Source organism: Enhydra lutris, unplaced genomic scaffold (assembly GCF_002288905.1).
Source record: "Enhydra lutris kenyoni isolate GAN:26980312 unplaced genomic scaffold, ASM228890v2 scaffoldscaffold66, whole genome shotgun sequence".
NCBI lineage: Eukaryota > Metazoa > Chordata > Mammalia > Carnivora > Mustelidae > Enhydra > Enhydra lutris.
Genome location: NW_019154150.1, coordinates 13,134,748 through 13,154,413, shown reverse-complemented (window position 1 = coordinate 13,154,413; position 19,666 = coordinate 13,134,748). Strand labels below are relative to the sequence as shown.

General features: G+C 51.9%; 1 protein-coding gene across 1 annotated transcript in view; it reads right to left on the bottom strand.

Annotated features, from left to right (window-relative positions):
* LOC111159084 (rab effector MyRIP-like) overlaps positions 1-19,666 on the bottom strand; it is a 74,783-nt gene that overhangs the window by 54,015 nt on the left and 1,102 nt on the right. Inside the window, exons 4-6 of the mRNA XM_022521471.1 lie at positions 17,498-17,641; positions 9,331-9,484; positions 1,199-1,830 (exon numbers count right to left, since the gene is read on the bottom strand). Of these exons, the coding sequence (XP_022377179.1) occupies positions 1,199-1,830; positions 9,331-9,484; positions 17,498-17,641 (930 nt within the window). The remainder of the gene's footprint in view (positions 1-1,198; positions 1,831-9,330; positions 9,485-17,497; positions 17,642-19,666) is intronic.

The window sequence follows — 19,666 nt, the reverse complement described above, 5'->3', positions numbered from 1 at the left end:
GCCACTCTGTACCAAAGGCAGTTGGGAGACTGTGGATGAAGACTACTGTCCTCAGGTGAGGGGTGTGTCCCACATGGTTCTCTGAGGGTCCCTGGTGGGATGCAGCCCCAGTAATCTATAGCCTTCCTTAATAGGCCCTTCTCACTGCCCTGGCTCACTCTTGGGGTTCCTGGGATTTCCTTCCACCTAAACCTACACCTGAATCCTTGACTCGGAGGCTGCTTTGCTGAGACCCAAACTAAGGATGCAGGGCACGGTGGTTGACTATTACTGGAGAGGCAGTAGGGTTCCAGAAGTGGGTATGGTTTCTCCAGGAGTGTGAAAAGTCAAGTTGACGGCAATGTGAGCCTACAGAAGGGAGAGGAACCTAACTAGATCTTCCATTAGACACTCAGTTTCAAATGCAATCCATTGTTTCTATAAGGTCATTCAAAGCAAACGGTGTGAGAGTGCACGCATGCGTGTGTGTGTGTGTGTGTGTATGGGTGCATTTTTCTGTGAAGAGAGTCCATAGATTTTATCAGAGTCTCAAAGGAGGTTCCTGAACTAATCCTTATGGGCAGAGCCACTGAGGATTCTGAGAGGGGATGGGAGGTGGCCAAAAGAATCACAGAACGTGAGTAAACTGTGCCCTGAGTTATCATCTTGAAGTAATATTTACTGAGCCCTGTACCACGACTAGGACAGAGCTTAGTTCATTATAAATATTGTCTTATTCACTCATCACATTATCCTTTGAAGGGGGTGGTAATAGTATCTACATTTACAGATGAAGATACTGAGCCCTAGCCCAAGGTCACATGGCTGGATCTGAAGCCAGGCAGCCTGTCTCTAGACCCCAAACCCTTAGCCCCAAGCCAGCGGCCCTCAAGCTTTAGGACAGCAGAATCCCCAGGAGACTTGGTGACCGCACCTGCCTGGACCCCATCCCCAGAGTTTTTGAGTGGGGCAGGGCCTGGGAGTGTGTATTCTAACTCGTTCCCCACTGCTGTTGCTACTCTGGGGGTCACACTGCAAACCCGCTTGGAGCCATAAGCTCTTGTCTCCAGAGAGGAGGTCACAGAACCTATCTAGGCTACTCAGCTACTTAGCAGCAAACCAAGACGAGAATCTGGGTCTGTGAATTTTAACCCTTTCCACACCACTCCTGCTTGGAGGAGGGCACATCCGGCTGAAAAGCGTACACCACTCCGATTACCTGTTGTATGTCCAGCCCCTGGGAATGGGCGTTGGGAGAAGACAATTCCTCACTTGGCTCCTCGGAGCCCACGCGGGCCCTTCTCCACTTCCTGGTCTTCCGGTCCATGGCGTAGGGGGCCTCTTCAGGCTCGCTGCTGTCTGAGGTCTCCCTGCTGGGGGCCTGGGGGTTGAAGTTCACGTCCAGTTCTCCCTGCAAGCGCAGCTTCTCTGCTGTGGGGTCCCTGGGGGCCTTCCTCAGCAGCCAGGACAGTCTTGCCCGGCGCCCAGCTTCCCGGCAAGAGCCTGCAGAGGAGGTCTCTGAGTCGGAACACATGGCCTCGGGGTTCGGAGAGAGCCCAGAGTTGGCGGCTGATGGGCCTTGGTGCAAGCTCTGGGCCTGTGTGGGCTGAGGCTGGGGGTTCCTGGGCTGGCCTCGGGTCCGTGGGCACAGTGTACTCAAGGCCTCACTCCAGTCAAAGTCCTCCTCGCTGTCAGAGCCCATCTCGTCGTAGGCAGAGGCCACGCTGGAGGCTGCCTCCAGGACCTGGAACGTGCCACTCTTAGGTTTGGCCAGCAGGCGGGTGGGCAGCAGAGTACCATCCTTCAGGGCCACCCAGTTCCCATCGGGGCTCTGCAAAACCTCGGCCAGGTCTGCGGGGGGAGGGAGGGAGGGAGAAACCAGACAGGGCTGTTATCAACTGACGGCAAGGCGAGGCTGCCCTCTGCGTCTTCCCCACTGCTGCCTCGGGGCCCCAGGAAGCAGCTGACTCTGGGAAGTCCAAAAGGGCACACCTCTTTAGGAGGCAGAATCGAAGGTCCCCAAGAAGCCCCTTGAGGCCTTGCAGGCCCCAGTGCTCCAGGGATGAGGAGATAACTCAGAGGTCAGGTTACTAGTGCATCTCTGCCTGGGTGGATGGTCCCCTCTATCTCAGAATGGCCCCTCTCCTGCCCTGAGATGGCTGGGTTGGAAAGGCAGGGGGTTGGGGGGACAGCTACTGTTAGCAGCCTCAGGTCTGGCTCTTTGCCCTTGGGCCATGGCTGTCCCTGGTCAGATGGGAGAGGACTCTGTCACCGGCCCTGGGCTCCCTCAAGGTTAACACACTCTGCCCTTGGCACTCCTAGAGATCTTACCCACAACGGCCTTGTGAGATGGCAGTGTGAAATAAGACATGCACACGCACACACGTACGCACCAGACTCTGCTCCCAGTTCCTGTTAATATTTGGTCTTTGACCCCAGTTCTTGACACAGGGCTCCTCAATTAAATCCCTTGTAATTTCCTGGGTGACAGGAGCCTCTTTTGTTCTAAGGGGGTGACTCTGGGCGGCTCCAAGATGGGACTGGCCACCAGAAAGACCAAGCCATGATTAGAAATTCAGAACTTTCAGCCCTATCCCCATCCCCTGAAGAAGGAAGAGGGGCTGGAAAATGAGTTAATGATCGACTGTGGCTACGGGAGGAAACCTCCGTAAACGTCTCCCAAGTCTGGGGTTCCGAGAGCTTCCTGGCTGGCACGTCTGCGTGCCTAAAAAGGCACCCCAGCTCCTCGGTGCTCAGGATCCTCCAGGACCTCACCCAGTGAACCTCTTCATCTGGTTGTTCATCTGTATCCTCTGTTATATGATAAACTGGTGAACCTAAGTGTTTCCCTGAGTTCTGTGAGCTGAGCTGCTCCAGCAAACGACTGAACCTGAGGAGGGAGTCGTGCACAGCTGGTCGGTCAGAAGTCCGAGGGATGACATGGGACTTGTAATTGGTGTCAGAAGCCACATGGTCCTGAGCCCTTGATGGTGGGATCGGGAGCTACCTGCAGGGAGGCAAAGTCAGCACGGAGCTGGAGGCCCCCAGGCTGGTGTCAGAGAACTGGTAGATACGGAAAAACCCCACACATCTGGTCCCAGAAGTGTTCTGTATGAGCCGCAGAGGGGGACAGAGTTTATTCCTGCTCGCCACGTAAGTTTATTTTCAACTCAAGGCACATGCCTCATTCCGGAAAGGATGTGAGGGAGAAGGCGGTTGGTAATTCCAATCTTCTTTGACAGATGGGAGACAAAGGTGAGCGAGGTTACGTAACTTGTCAAAGGTCACAGGGCTCATACCTGGTCAAATTGGGATGATCTCTGTCCAATACCGAGACGGCTCTGGCTTAGAGACTGTGCTGTGGACACCAATGAAGGCACTGATCAAGGGGAGGCTGGAGTGGTCCTCACTGGAGGTCATGATCTGGGTTGGCCTACAGTGGGCTCAGTTTTGCCCAGAGCATCCATGATGGCAGGTGACTGGGGCCCCAAGGGTAGACCTGCATGGCAGAGGGTGACAGCTGCTTGATCTTTTTTTTTGCGGAAGCCAAACAGGATAGTGCACCCGGGGAGTGAGCAGGATGGTACGGTGCTCCTCCCAGCCACGAGTACCTGGGAAAGCCCCGCGGCCTTGGGCACAGCAGTGGCCAACAGAAGCTGTGTTCCTGTATTAGAAATCTTACAGGACTCCCTGGGGTTTGCGTGATGAGGACCACGGGGCTTTGGACGAGACCCCCTTGTGTGCGGACACGAGCTTCTGGGCTGGAGGCCTCCAGGGGCCACAGGTCCACTGTGCTGGGACACTGGGGCAGCGTCTTGCCAGAGGTCGTTTCGAACACAGATTTCCTACTAGTTAAATGATTACTGTTTCATGTAATGAAGTAAAAGTTCCTGGTGTTTCACAGCGTTGTCCACAGAGTGCTGTACGTGCCAGGACTGCTGTAGGGCCACAGCCTTTAGGGAATTCAGATGTTGGTTGAACACATTTTCAGCTCGAGACCCCGGGGCAGCCCAGGCTGGCCGGACATCTGTATTCCCTTTCTTCTTGAGTCAGAAAGTGGGGCTTCTTTTCCTCCAGGAAGATTCCAGGCCTGGGGCTGATTTAAGCACAGTCTTCCTGGAAGTCTGAGGGCCTGGGTCCTGCCTTTCCCTGGCTGCTCCCTCTACCCTTAGGGTCTGTCCCCACCAGCATCTCCACATGGCAAAGCTCCAGTGACTTCTCAAAGACCTCATCTGCTTGGTTGCTCTTTTCCCAGAGCACTTTCTTGTCTCTCTGCCCAGTTGTGGCCTCCTCCTTCCCTGGGTCTTGCTAGGGTGACAGCCTGTCTGGCTTCTGCCATGACCCAGTCTGGGTTCTGGCTGATCACGCACGTGGCTGAGCCCTCCTTCCAATGATGACAAGGTTCCTTTGCCAGGGGCTGGATCTCAGCGACCTTTCCAGCCTGCTGCGTACCCCCAGTTGGCGCAGAGGGAAGAGCAGAGGCCGCTGAGTCGGGGGCCTGCGGGGAAAGCTCGGGAAGCTTCTCGGGCTTGGTACTCTCATTGGTGGAAAGGGGCACAGCTAATCCCGCCCTCGTTGGGTGTGGGGATTAAATGAGGTGACACCCACCAAGCCAGTTACACGTGCCTGCTCAGAGCAGGAGACGAGTTCTTCATAGCACTTTCCCCCTTATCCATCCCTGGGCTGCCTTAGAACTTTGGAATCAGGAGAGCCAGGGCTGAGCCCCAGTTGTTGTGATTCCTGGCAGGGGACCTTGGTCAAAGAGCACCTCTGAGCCCGTTTACTGACCTAAAATTGGGGACAATGCGACCCTCTGTGGCTGTCAGAGGATTATTAGAAGACAACATATGTCAAGCCTCGATCGTACTGTCTGCTACCCCTCAACCTTTTTACCTTCTGCCTGCTGAGTTGGCCTCTACCATTGGCCATGTACTGCCTACACAGGGATTCATACCTACCTACCCTGTATTTACGACTGTGTACCACAGCAACTACTGTCCTTGGCCATGGAAAAGTGCCGAAGAGAGCCTAACGACGGCGTTATTGTCATTTGCAGGTAACGGGCTCTACCTGTTGTGGTGGTAATGGTCTTCTGGGGAAAAGGGTTTCTATGTTGCCGGCATTTTCCCAATGCCATGTCCCAGTCTCATGGGTCAGGTGGTGTGGAAGCAGGGACCACAGAGCCCGCCTGGATTTTTCCAGAAATATGCAGGCTTTCTCTCTGAGAGGCTGTTTGTGGCCAGTTAAGTGGTGATTTTGATTTCCCCAGCAGCAGGCAATGTGGGTCTCTTCGGCCTTCACCCTCTGGGCTTCCAATTGCCAGCACTTGCGATTCTTGGCCTGAGGTGTGCTCTGGTTAGCAGAGGCTGCTTGGCTGCCCCAGCAGTGGCGGTCATCACAGCCTCCAGGAGCAGCCCTCGACCAGTGGCAGCGGAAGCTGGTGGATTAGTACCCCCTTTCCTTTGCCTGCTGCTGCCCAGGAGGGCGTTCTACACTGGTTCTTGCTGTTCCCCAGCCCTGCTCCATAAGGAGTCATTTCCTTGCCTTGCCTTCCCTTCCCTGTCTCATGTCCCCTCCTCCCCTCTCTGTGTTTCCTGAGCTCACCTCCAAACAAGCCACAAGTCCTCAGATCTTTCTATTAGAGTCTGCACACAGACACACTCCCATGATGCAAAGCAGACTCGCCCTGGCTGTGGAGAGGGTTCACCTTGAGGGGAGAAGTGTGGCCACCCCGCCCCGCCCAGCCCCACCCCGGGCCCTATATTTAGCTGTTAAGTCAGCCCTCTGGATGGTCTTTGGAGACCCAACTCCCATGCTGCTTCTCAAGGACACATCCATGGCTTTCTTACCTTAAGAAGCTAGACTACTCTGTTCTCTGGACTTTGCAAAAAGCTTTCATTTTTGAAGACTTAAACTATACTAGAGCTAATTTTCCTGGTTGTCTACCCCCAGTCTCCTTGCCCCGCCACAACACTGACAAGAGGATGCATTTTCTTCACTGCCCTACCTCCAGTCCGTGAGCAGTTCTGGAACCTGCCCGGGGCTTGTAAAGACTACTTATTGGTGAACCCAGGCACCCACAGGATGCGGGGGCAAGACTGCGCTCGTGATGTTAGGCCCTCCATGGCCCTGCTGTCTGCATCCTCTCCTGGGGTCACGGGAGGAAGTCACAGCAGGAAAGCCCCGATGAATGCCACTCTGTGCCTGGCTCCCGGTGGTCATGCACCTGCCTTCGACACCCGCTACCCGGAAGGCAGGGATTCAGTCTGTCGCTGGCCCCCCTCTTCTGCCTTTCACAATCCCAGTTCACCACATTCTCCTGAGGAAGCTAGAAGCTGGCCAGCTTTTGTCTCCGCAAAAGCATAGCGGGCTTCCTGAATGCCCACCCCTGTGAAAACCTGTAAGGAGCGTGGTCGGAACTGCTCAAAGCTGTACTCGGGTCCCACTACCACACTCTCTTAGTCCTCTGGGAATAGCCATCGAGGACCCTGCACCCTTCCATTATCTCCTTTGTCCAAATTCTTTCCCTTCCGTGACTGTGCGGCAACAACCAGTCAGCAACTACAGAGCAGGGCCCGCCGTCCCCAATGGCTATTTCCAGCACCGAGCATGTGCTGTGCCTATAGTGGATGCTCATTCAAGGTCTATCAAGGGGAAATGTGTTTGGGGAGGCATCCACTGACTGCTGCGAGCTCTCCCGGGGCTCAAAGTGGACCTGTTGTGGTTTACTCAGCCCACAGTGTCCCTCCAGCTGACCCCAACCACGAATTAACAGGCTCTGGAAGCCACCTTTCCCCCAGGGCATGAATAGAACTGCGGAAAATAGCCAATGGCCATTAACCAAGATGACCTCTACCTCTGGGTCTCCTCTCTTCTACATTTCTGCTCTGCTGAGACTGGGCCCTGCTCCCAGGTATAATCTGCTTCCCGCTAAACAGATCAGACACTCCTTGAGACCTGTGGGGCTGGTCTGGACATTTTAGCATGTCAAGGTCAAGCATTCCTCAGAAAAACCAGAGGTTTTCTACACAAGTGCTTTATAGTTGTTATTTTAAATCTCTAACCTGAGAGATGCATGGAGTTTTTGAGAAGAGTATGAAATCTTTCCTGTGTGTGGTATTGTTGAACTAAATTTTGTGTTTATGTACCACTGATACGTAATTACACGGGTGCTTCATTTTACAGAAAATTAGGTAAAAAGAAATCATGTTTTGAAAATCAAAACCCTTTCCAAATTTATTTGGAATGCTCCTAAGTCAGCAGGGAACTATTTTGTGAAAGGGAGTGTTTTCTAGAAGTTCTGATCATCTCCTCTAAACTTAACCGTGTGTAAGCGTGAATTCTGAAAGGCTATTTGTTGTGGTGTTGCTTATTTGCTTGCCTTTATGGAGGGAGGGACACTTATTATCATGCAGTAGTTGAAAAAGCCTGCAAATTGGAGCCATAAGGTTTGCATTTGGCCACATTAGCTGTGGGATCTTGAACAAGACACTCACCCTCATTGTCCCTCAAGGTTCTTGTCGGCTACGTGAGAGGGTGGTAACGCTCCGTAGCGCTGTTGTTGGAATGAATAAAGTAATGCCTGCAGATGGACCCTGTACGTGGTGAAGTGACATTTAGAGGGTAGTTATTATTGTTTATGGAAGATAAGCATATGCCCTGTGGAATTTTAGAGCCCCCTCTCTATGGGAACTTTCAGTCTCTGGTGAGAGATAGAGAAAGGAAGAAAGCCTATGAATGAATGAAGAGATACGTTGGGCAGCAGGAGGAAAGGAAAGAAAAGCTTACTTAGAATGGAAAAAGGCACTTCAAAAACAAAAACCCAAACCATATACATAAATAGGGAACATTTCATGTGCTCCCAGAATCTCTGCAGATTCTACTGACAGGTGGGTTCTACTAAAAGGTTCACATGGAAATGATCTGTTTTGGGAAATTTTTAGAATGACTGTTAAAAAGCATTGCATGCTTTGTGGTTCTTTGCACCTTGAGGACAATGGAATTTGTTTCAATAGCTGTGGATTCAATATTTTCCCTTAGAGAGTAGAAACGATAGCACAATCTTTAAAAACCTATTTCTAAGGTGAGTATTTTGTTGCTAATTTTTGTGGTTGTTGTTCAGAAACAGATTCTAGATCTGACATACAGTGGGAGTTGAGAATCCTCTCATGGCTTCTTTTGTGAGGACAATGCTCCTAGCTTCCGTTACGTGTGGTCGGGTGAGGAGAGAACAGACCTGTGCCAGGGAGGAGCGAGCATCTTGGCTTAGACAGTCATGGAACCCAAGACACCCGGGTGGCCTGAGCAGGGGACTTCGTGGCCCTCAACGGTTACCCATGTGGTTCCAAGCACCTCCAGCCTTTGGATGTGTAACTTTGGGAAAGTGACTCAGCTAATTGGAGCATCTTCATTGTGAAGGATTAGGTGACGAGACTGGTTTATGACGGACTGTGTGTCATGGATGTTGAGTCTCTGGAGAGGGGAGCTCAAGGGCTTTATGCAGAGGTGGGATGTTCTAGGAGAAGGAGCAGGAAGAACGGGCAGCAGGCCATCCCCAGGTGCGGTGGGGATGACAGATGTCCATCAAGGACTCCTGTGCACCCAGCCAGGACACCTGCCAGGCCCTCTGCACTGAAGTTGGGCTGTGTGACTGGTTCCTGTCTGTGGGCTGGGAGTGAAAGTGGTGTGGGCCATGTCCCTGCTGGGGTGGTTAGGAAGCAGATGCACTCACTTCTCTGTTCTCTCTTCCTCCATCTGCTGGCCGGTGTGAATGACCCAGCAGAAAGCTCAGAGGCCGTGGAGGACAGCAGAGCCTTGGGCCTCCGCAGACCTCCCACAGCCAGGACACTGCATTGCACTGGTGTTTGATGAGAACCTAAACTCGTATGTTAAGCCACCTAAATGTTTGGTTTCTTTGTTATGGGAGCGAGTATCACCCTCACTATTATGTAAGGTTTCAAAAAGGACACTCTTAAAACCAGCCCTCACTGAGACCCAAATCCTCTGAACACTGACATAGCTTGCTAGGTTGGATTAGTGTTTCTGGCCTGCATGAGACCTGTTCTCCTGGTCCACGTGGAATGGGAAGCTGAAATGTGGCCAGGAAGCTGAGGCATTTTTAACACCCTAGCCCTGGAGCACCCCAGCCCCCACTGTCCCACAGGTCTCAGCGGGAAGACTGCCCAGTGGAAAACACAACTGCATTATACGTGTGTGCTTGGTAGAGGCCTCATGACTCGGTGGCTCGGCGGCCCCAAATGGGCCCACACCAACTCGGGCTGAGCAGGAAGAAGCCTCCCAACAGCACTCCTGGGACCCACAGACCAACCAGATGCCACTTAAAACCGTTACTTGTCTCGTCCAGCCTGTCCGTGCTCTTCCAGCTGGGCAAGGTTGCCTCCTCCCGCAGTGGCTGGGCCTGGCTCCTCCGCAGTCTCGACACAGCCTCCAGGGAAGGGGGCTTCAGGGCGTCCTCTCTGGGGAGTGAGAATGCAGACTGGGACTGCTGTGGAGAAAAAAGAGGGGAAGAGAGCGGACTGAGGGGCACAGTCATGGGGAGGGATGCCTTCCACTTTCTGGTAGACGACACAGTGTGGAGAAGACATGTCTGATGGTGTTGGTTCTTCCCGCGCTGGGGCTTCCAGCTGCAAACAGTGTGTAACGCTATAGGACAGTGCCAACAGGCCCTGCTGATTCTGCTGAAGCTGTGCCAGGTCCACCCGAAAGCATCAGAACCCTAGTGGGTAGTGGCTGCAGACAGCCTTTTATCCAGCCACTTTCCTGGCAACATTTCTTAGGTCAACCGTGCTCAAAAAAGAAAGCATCTTCCCTCGGAAGACCTCCAAACCCAAGGTTGGGCAGAAACTTAGGGCGCAATGTCAATCCTACGACAGATCCGTGAGCCAAGTACGGCCCATCCACAAACCTACAACTATTGCAACACGTACCACTTAGCGTCTGAATTAAAGAAGGGAAACGGAGCTGTTACCTAAGAAGCGGAGGCAGTGAGATTTCAAAGGACAGGCGGAGACACTGTTTGAATCATATCACAGGTACATGGAGGGCGAGGTCTGAGCTGGAGGACAGCCAAGCTAACACACACACATCAAGAGGCTTTCAGCTGAGTGCTGCTCCCTTTATTCCAAGGGCAAGAAAGCCCGGACTCTGTCCCTTGTGTCGGGAAAACAAGGTTTTCATGGGGATGGGTATTCAGGGAGCCGCCTATGATTTTGCTAAATCCTTATTCTGATGAACAGCTTCCAGAGAGAAAAGAGATCAAATCTGATGGTCAAATGAAGTTACTAAAAATGAAGGAAAAAGTCTTTCTATGGCAAACTCCTGTGTACTCAGGTAATATACCCCTGACACTCATCCCACCGTGGTCCGGCAAGAAACCTCCCCTTTGATGTAATCCCACACATAACTGCATATACTGTCTCACAGTCCTACTACAACCTTTCAGTTCTTCCAAAGACCGTGAGCTCCTTGACAGCAGGAATGGTGTTTTGGATGTGATCCTTGGTTGCCTGTTTGTGACTGAATTTCCAGGACTTCAGACAGAGTTTAGACAGACAGCTCCTTAAGGGAGTTGACCATCCTTCGCCAGGTACGGTATGGAGAGTATGGAGCCATTTTCTATGCCCTGACTTTGCCTTTTTTTTTTTTTTTAAATATCTGACAGCTTCTCACTATAAATCACTGAACACATGCTTACAAAAGAGGAAAAATGACACTGAATGTTTCACTTTATAGGGGGTCACATGGTATTTTATATTTGTCTGTATGCGTCTTTAAGAGTGAGCTTGGGTCCATTTTTATGGGACAAAAATGCTCCCCATCTACAAAAGCCTACACCAAGAAATGAAAAGTCCCTGTGGTTCTAACACGGAGGATGACATCTCTGTTCTTTGCGAGTGAGTTGGGGACCCCAGACTTTTACACTAGATTTCAGGCAAGCCATTGTTTCACACTAGAAGAAAACTATACCCTGACAACCACAAAAGACCCCAAGATCTGGCTTCAGTAGGTTTCAGGACACCTCTGGCCCTGTCTCCAGCCAGGGTGGAAAAGCTCCCGTTCTGAAACCCAGACCCAGTTTTGCCACAAATTCAATGCAATAAACATATTTACCAGCAGATGGCGACAGGATAATGCATTTATTCACCACTTAGCTCAACCTCTGGCTCCTGGGAAGTGAAGGGATTACTGGAGTCTTATTTGCTCATGATCCTAGCTGGGCCTTTGTGCCCCCTCCTTTGTTCTCACCCATGACCTCTGCTTTCCTTCCCTTCCTCTTACCCACCCTACTGTCCACGGAAGAAGCAGGTCTGATAATAATAGGAAGGGCTGGCCTGAGTTAGTGTCTGCATGTCTATAAAGGGAGGGCGGGAATGGCTGGTCCATGGTCCAGGAGTATCAAGGTGCCAGCAAGGTCTTGCAAAGAGGAACTTGAGAATCTGCGTGTTGAAACAGGTCAGCCTCAACTCTTCAGGCACCAGCTAATGGGTGGTGTGTTTGGCACTGGGTCAATGCCAGCTTCCTCTTGCTCTGTGGGATTCTGCGGGGGGTGAGGGGGCTTCAAGTGTTCTGTGCCTCAGTTTCCTCATGTAAAAGGATCAGTGTCATGCCTGGTACATAAAAAGCACTCAAGGAGTATTAGTCAAAATAAGAGTATTTATTACACTCTACCGCTGAGCCGGGACAACATAGGCATTCTCTCACTTGACCTGATAGGGTGCACATGAGGAAACTGAGGCAGGGGTTGAATAACTTGCCCAAGCACATGGTTGGTCAGGCGGCAGAGGCAGGGTCTGACCTGGGGTCTGTCTGGCCCCATGCTGATGCGATTCCATGCCTTCTCCATGCTGTGCCGAGCCCATGCTGCAAGCCTGGGAACACCTTCCTCCTGGCTAACCTGCTCCGGCCGGGCAGGACTTGCCGTTTGAGCCAGGTGGCTCTGACACTCTGGGCGAAACACACAGCATGATCATGAGACCTTGCTCCACACTCGCTGCCTATCCTGTGTGGGCAGTGGCGTGATGTGCTCCTTGCATCTCTTGGAAAGGTCTACTGTCGCTATGACAAATAGGACCATCAGCACTGCCAACAGGGCGGACTCCCTGAGGGACTGACCATGGCACTAAAGAAGTCTTTACTCACAAGGAGGTTATTCCATAAAACAGGAAGAGGATGAATGACAACTGAGACAAAGCTTTGCTTTGTATTTTTGGGGTCCGGCATAGATACTAAATTCAATCCTGTAATTATAAATAATGAAAAATACTTTAGATCTATCCTGTAAAAGGAGAGAGCAAGAAAGAGGGAGGAAGGGACAGACACGTAAGAGGAAAGGCTGAGAAAAATAGAGAAGGATAGAGAGGGGACAGAGAGATGCCTCTTGGTCACTGGACGCATCCTAAGAGCCTGGCCTCTGGGGTCATCACGGTTATTATCAATAGGATCACCAGGTTATTATGAAGACGACTTTGTATATACATGCGCCCAAAGAGGCAGGCATTAAATGAATTATAAGACCTGCACTACAGGCTTTTAGGATACTGCGTCTTAAGGCTTTGAAAGCTGGATGGCACAGATCCCCTACTGTTGGAGAATCACACAATAAGGGAGGAAATTAACAAGAGAATGAACACATTCAAGTTTCTTCCAAGAGAACACAGGAGAACTCCTGTCTGCAGGGGATGGATTGAGTTTGGGTTTCAAAGTTAAGCCTAGCAGCCTGGCCTGCAGTGTTTTGAGATTCTGCATGGTTATGCCCTGGGCTAGAGGGGTCCAGGTTGTTGGGAAACTGAGGAAAAAGGGGAGGCATTGCCTGGAGGCCACAGGGTTATGGCCTCTGCAGCAGGAGGTCAGGGAGCCCTCCTCAAGAGAGAAAGAGCTATCCTTAAGCCTGCAGCCCATTAGCCTCACTGGGGGAGAATTGGGTCAGGTACTTGGATGCCCAGGCTGGACTCCAGACCCCATGAGTCGGAACCCCTGGAGTGGGGCTCTGGTGATGGTGCAAATGAGCAGAGGGGGAGGTTGGAGACCAGCTGGTCAAAAGATGGGAGGGCCACCTTCCCTGAGGTCCCCAAGAGCCAAGACTTGGCCTGCTGCTTCGTGTCCAGGATTTGGCCAATGATGAGGCACATTTCTGCATTTATGCCCTCTGCTTATCACTTCCTCCTTATCTCAATTCTAGACCAGTGCTGTGCAGCAAAATTTTCTGGGTGATTGAAATGTTCTGCAATGTGTAATACAGTACCCACCAGCCAGAGGTGCTACCGAGCACTTGAAATGTAGCCAGTTGAATGGAGGAGCTAGATTTTAAACTTTGTTTCATTTTAATTAATTTAAATTTGAATAGTCACTTGTGTCTCATGGCCACTGCAATGGAGAGTGCAGTCTCAGGCCTGAGAGATAGCTGAATCTGCTGATCTTGTTTCATAGAGGAAGAAGCTAGATCAAGGGCTTTGGAAGAGGAGAAAGGTATTCAACTCTCAGAGCCACCAATCACAAGCTATGGAGCCTTAGGCAACTTATGGTAAAGCTCTAGCCTCAGTTTTCTCATCTATAAAATGGGTCCAAAATACCCACATCTGCACCTTGTGGTGGAGATATAAAAGATATAACATGAGATGGGCAAACATGTATCTGTTCCTTAACCAGTCCTCATTCCCGCTCATTGGCAGCTAGAACTGCAGTCATCATGCTGTACAACCTGGGGGCACTGATCATGCTGGATTCTAGGTCAATGGTTGTGCAATATGGTGGCCTTGGCCAGGGTCAGTCCCCCTTAGGCCCTAACTCTGGGATATGGTGTTAGCACAGACTTTCACCACAGGGGACAGGGACCAGTTGCAGGCCAGGAGTGAGGAGAAAGCACGGGCTTAGCCATCAAGGTGAGATCCTGCACAGCGCATTGGAGAGGCTGACCTTTGTCCCCCAGATGTACCAACTCTTGAGGTCCCAGGCTGGCCCTGACCATTGGTGCTGTTCAGAGGGAAAGAGCTTGGGGTCCTGACCAAGGGAAGTCAGGCTGGGGTCTGTCCAAGGGTCAAGACCCACATGTAGCATTAAATGAAGGTCTGAAGACAAGAGAAGAAGGCAACAGGACAGAGATAAGGATGAAGGGAGGAAGGCTTGAGACATTGGGGGAAGTGGTGGGTCAGGGTCATTGGAAGGGAGCCAGTCCTTCCCTGCAGGCCCTCTCAGGGGCCTGGGCTGGCGAGCTTGTCTGGTTAGCCTGTTAATGGGGTTGGAGCCCAATGGGACAGCACTCACACAGAGGAGGTATGCCAGCCTCTTTGTCGCTGGAAGAGCCAGAACTTGGGGTAAGCCTTTCTAAACAGCTAACTAATCAAGATTCCATGGATTCTTATCACTGAGTGCTGCGTAAGGTGCAGACTCTCCTTCCAAATAAGGTTTTGTAAAAGCTCTAATCATGTGGCTGTCTTCAAACCAAACCAGGATCTACAAATGGCCTTCACAAGGGGCTGGACCCACCCCTGCGTGGATCCACACAGTCTCCTTCCTTCACAGGTATCCTGGGAACCAAGGGGAAGGGTTTGAGCCCAGGCCATGACAATCCCCACAAATCAACATGGTGCCATCAGGTGGCCATGGCCCTGTTATCGAGAAACGGCTGCCACATGTCCGGTGCTGGGCTGGCCCATCGCCTGAAAATACGTGACCACGGACAATGGGGGCTAAAGATCCTGGCCGCTCAAAAGAGCAAGCCGTGCCAGGGACCCCGCTGGATGATGGATTTCTCTTTATGCCGGGGTTCTGGCTGCTTCGTTTGCGGCAGCTCCCATGAGTACAAGCGTGAGTAGAGAAAGCCAAAGCATTCGCGTGTCCCTGACTGATAATGTTGACAGAAATATGCTGTTTACATATTGCAAATCACAGCTTAGGGAGAACTCACACCGAGAGGCCAAGAGGGGACTTCTTTGATCAAACATCAAAGTTAAGGATGGAAGGATTAGCAATAGGAGCGAGAGGATGATCCTGTCCCCTCTGTAAGGTGCCAGGCCCTGTGATTTGGGTGGTTAAAGTGTTATCCAAGGGGTGTATCGGTGGCTTTTCTGGGCTTTGCTCCAACTATAGCCTCAAGGATCTCTTCCACCCCCTCCCACACTGATGGATTCAAGACCCAGGAAGGTGGACATAGCTTGCAAAGCACTGTATACCTGAGATTCAAAAGATGCCTGCAGTGGGAGAGGGACTTCCATTAGGCCTTATCCTATATCAAAATCTAGAAATAAATCATATTCTGTCATTTGCTTCAGGACAAATAAGTAAGAAATGCATGTGCTCTGTCTTCATTGCTGTTGAAACCAACGTGACAATTGGGACGTGCGGGAGGCAGGCATTTGGCGAAACAGATTTTCTGGTGAGAAAAGGAAACCCTGAGAAGGTTTTTTTAGCAAAGCAAATGGGAACCCTGTGCGACTGACCCACAGTCCCCGTGTGCCTGCACCCCAGGTAGACTAGGGTCTTCCAGCCAGCTGAGGGGCTGAGTAGGAGGTCCCCCTGGGAAGCATCACTGCTGCTTGTTTTAAGCCACTTTCACCCAGTACTTGATGAAGGGGTGTGCAGGAAGCACTCTGCTGTCCTCCTGTGGAAAGGGGGTGCCCACTGCAGGCTGTTCCCACTGTCCGGACCCATTCTAGAGCCCACTGTCCCCCATCTCCGCGGACACACAGAGTGTCTCCAGCCTCAATGACGTGGCAGGAATACCATTTCTAGGTTGAATTGCAAGCATGACAAGGGGTCCCCCTAAACATTTGGTGGGAGAACAGGCATTTCATATCCATGAGCTGCCCCATGACCCAGGAGACAGGAGCAAAGTGGAGGAAATGCTCAGAGCCAGGAGACCTGGGTTCTGGTCTTGCCCCACCCCTCAACTCAATTCCAGTGGCTCAGGCTAGAGAGGCCACAGTTCACTGCTCTGTAAAATGGGGAGAACCCAGGATGCCCTTGTGTGGATCTCACGAAGTAATATGTATGAACACCATCCGCACAGAAAGTCTACATAGAGGAAGTATTGGTCCAATGCCGAGACTGGGGGGATTCACACCTCCTAGAGACGCCCCCCTCCCAAGCCTGACTCTTTCAGAAAATGCTTCCAAAAGACTTCCCAGAAAGCAGGGTGTCACTATGCATGCAGCCTGAGCTCGCAGCGGCAGGACGAGTTAGTGAAACCTCTGAATGACAGGCTATTTGAAGGTCATGGGGCTCTCTCTCTGCTGAACCCCAAGTCCATTTCCAGTCTCAGCCGTTCAGTGGGGCACCCACAGCCCTGGGCGGACTCGTACCCCAGCCTGCTTCGCTATCCGGATTATTCAGTTCCAGTGGGCCCAGACCGAGGCTCCTGTTTAGGTGCACAATGGCAGCAGTAAAGTAAGCTGATGGGCACGCTGACAAGGGAAGTTTCTGCCAATAAATCAGTGACGCTAACTCCCCGATAAAGCAATAAAGATGTTCCCTGTTACCCTGAGCATCTGGTGGCTGGTGAGGACACAGGGAGGTCTGACATGGTGAAGATACTGGGCATCGCTTCTGGGACCGCATGCCTACCATGCAGCTGGGCTGCACACCCGTTTTTATCAATCTGTTCACAGAGGGGACGAATGCCGCTGACCCCCAGGGGGAGCAGGGGAAACACATGCTGGTGATCTCCCAGTCTCTGACTTGCCAGTTTTAAATGGCACCTGTGTGCGCTGTCCTGACCTCACGCCCATGCTGGGACCATGGGCTCCTACCACTGCTGGAAGACAAGCCCTGCCAACCAGTCCCTGGGTTTGGGGTGTAATCTCTGCACAGAAGGCCTGGTTCCTTGGCCTCAGCCTCTGGCCTTCCCAGCCCCCACATCTTCTGCTGGGGCCACTTCAACAGGTAGAGGAGTTTACAGGCTTGTTGGTTCTACCATAGACACAAGCAGGCTCCAACCCTGGGGTCACAGCAAGGGCCCTGTGCTTTGAGTTGCGGCCCTTGGCTTAATTTCAAGGTGATGGACAAAGGGCTGGGCCACTCCCCGACTCCCCGCCCGTGTCCAGAGGTGGCCATTTCGGTGCCTCAAACGGCATGGTGATCTCACTGTCACGGCTCGGGTTCGGGAAAGCAAGGGGTGGAAGCTGTAAGGAAGCCCAGAGCCCTCATAAAGCTGTTCTTTTCACAGGAACAGTTCAACCCTCTTTGGAATGAATTTTAAAAATACCTATCGACACCTTTATTTTTCCTAAGTGGGTCCTGCATAAAAAGCCATTTGCATATCCTTAGGAGGCTGTTCTGTATTTACTCCCTCTGGCCCCTCTGGCCCCTCCTGGCCCCCATCACATACACTTTTCTCTGTTTCTCCCCCTGCCCCCTTTCGGGTACTTTTACCCAGTCGGGTGGGTACAGGAGTCAACTATAAGTGGTTGAGAGTGTTGGCCCCACGTCTAGGGCACCAGCTCTGATCAGTGCCTGGGCAGGACACCAGTCCGTGGTGGGGGCAGGATTATGCTTCGGGACTCACCCAGAGGGTGCAGGGAGCTCGGGGGCCTCCTGGGGGTGTGGCGGTCCCCCGGTCAGCTGCCTTGGCCATGCAGCTCTGGGGCTGCAACCACTCTGGCTCTTCTTCCATTTGCTGCTCGCCTTTGCTCTTCTGTTTCCTTATGATCTGGGGAGGGGGTGGGGGGACAAAAGGGGGCATGTTACTGGCCAGGCCTTCAGGTGCTATGTGGAGCAACTGGAAGCATCTCTGGGATGTGTTTCAGCCACAGAAGAACTTAGTTTCAACAGCATACCCATCTGTTTCAGTTATGCCTGAGGGTAAAACAGAACAACACCTTACATTTTGTAAATCATCCTTTTATGATGCTTACAACTTCTATTCATTAAATGCCTACCACAGGCCAGACTGTGGTAGGCACTGTATGCATTCCATGGCATTTAATCCTCAAAATAATCTTAAGAGCTATGGGCTATGACTCCTCATTTTGCAGATGAGGAAACTGGCTCAGAGAAGTTAAGCTACCAGTGAAGGCTGCACAGCTTGTAAACAGTGGAGTTGCCTTTTGAACCCGCAGTTTCTGGCTGTAAATCCTGGTTTCAGGAAGCACTGGCAGGGTCTGTGAAGGGGGCAGGTTCCAAGAGCCAGGAGCTGATGGCTCATTTTTACCACCTGCCATGCTGGGCACAGTCACACGGAGAGAATGAATCTATTTGTACAGTGGTGTTTGGGCTCCTGACTTCCTAGAGGCAGCTGAGAAGACTTCTGAGCCACCAATCTGGGTTTATTCTTCAATGCCCTTGTAGCCCAGACAAGATGAGAGCAGGAGGCCGAGTAGAGAGAGTGAGGAACGGAGGTGCCATGCCCTGGGGCAGATGGCGGGCCTGACCAAAGTGTACCCCCACCTCCCTGGGCTCTGGGATTGCTGGGGACTGGTCACATCCTGAGCCAGCCAGCTGCCCAGGGATCTGTCCCCGACAGTGTGTGTTGGACATATGGGGACAGATAACGTTTCCTTGGTTCCTATGTCTCAGCGTAAAAGCCCCGGAATCTGGATTGAATATACTATGAACTGTGGGTTGGATGAGACATCTGGGGCTCTCTGGGGGATTAGTGGGGATCTTCTGTGTGGGCCGTGCAGAAGGGACATGGATTTTGTGACCAAAACAGAAGACTTAACTTGTTCATTGCTTCCTGCATGCAGTTCTTTGTCATGTGACTCTGCATCTGTCCGAGGAAGGGGACAATAAGTATAAGCCTGTGGCAGTGGGCTGACTGGGTGCCTTGCTTTGGTCAGTGACAGGTGAGGAGGAAGTGGGTAACCACAGTAGTCAGGGCTGAGCCTAGGCCTTAGTCCGTATGGCAGTTTCCTCTTCCTCTCCTGTGCTCCTGTCCTGGGTCCTGGCCCCAGTAGCTGCTGTGCCTTTACTCAGGCCCCTGAGTGAACACACAGTGTGGACTCGAGCCCAACCCACAGCATGAGCCGGGAGCGGATGCCTGAGCGAGAAAGAAACTGAGCTCTAATAAAACATACATTTGGTCTTTGGCCTCGATTCCTGGCACTGAGCCCAAAAACCCTGGGAGTGTCTTTGTTATGCTAATGAGCTGACTCAAGGCTGGGAAATCTCAGCTCCCCCTTCTACCTCTGGGAGTGAGGGGGTACTGCGCGCCCAGGGCTGGGGCAGCCCCCTGGTGTCACCTGGAGGGCAGTGCGCTGGAGGGAGAGGGCATGGAGGTCTGCACACGTCCTCCCCCGCCTTGTTACCCTGTGTATCTCTTCATCCAGTTGTTCATTTGTATCCTTTATGATAAATCTGTCTTTGGAAATGCAGCACTTTGCTGAGTTTTGTGAGTTGTTCTAGCAAATTATCCCACCTGAGGGCAATCAATGATCATGGGAATCCCTGGATTTGTAGTAGACTGGACATCAGTGCGGTAACTTGGGGATACCTGACACCTGTCCCTGGTATCTGCAGTGGGGGCACTCTGGTGGGGCTGAGCCCTTAACTTGTGAGGTCCATGCTAACTCGGCATAGATAGTGTCAAAACTGAGTTGTAGGACACTGAGGTGGTGTCAGAAACTTGCGTGTGGCATCACAGAAATCATCCTTGTTTGCAGACACAGAGGTCTGGCGCGGTTGGCTTCTCCACAGTAATGAACGGATACTTCATGCAAGGAACGGTTTACGGCAT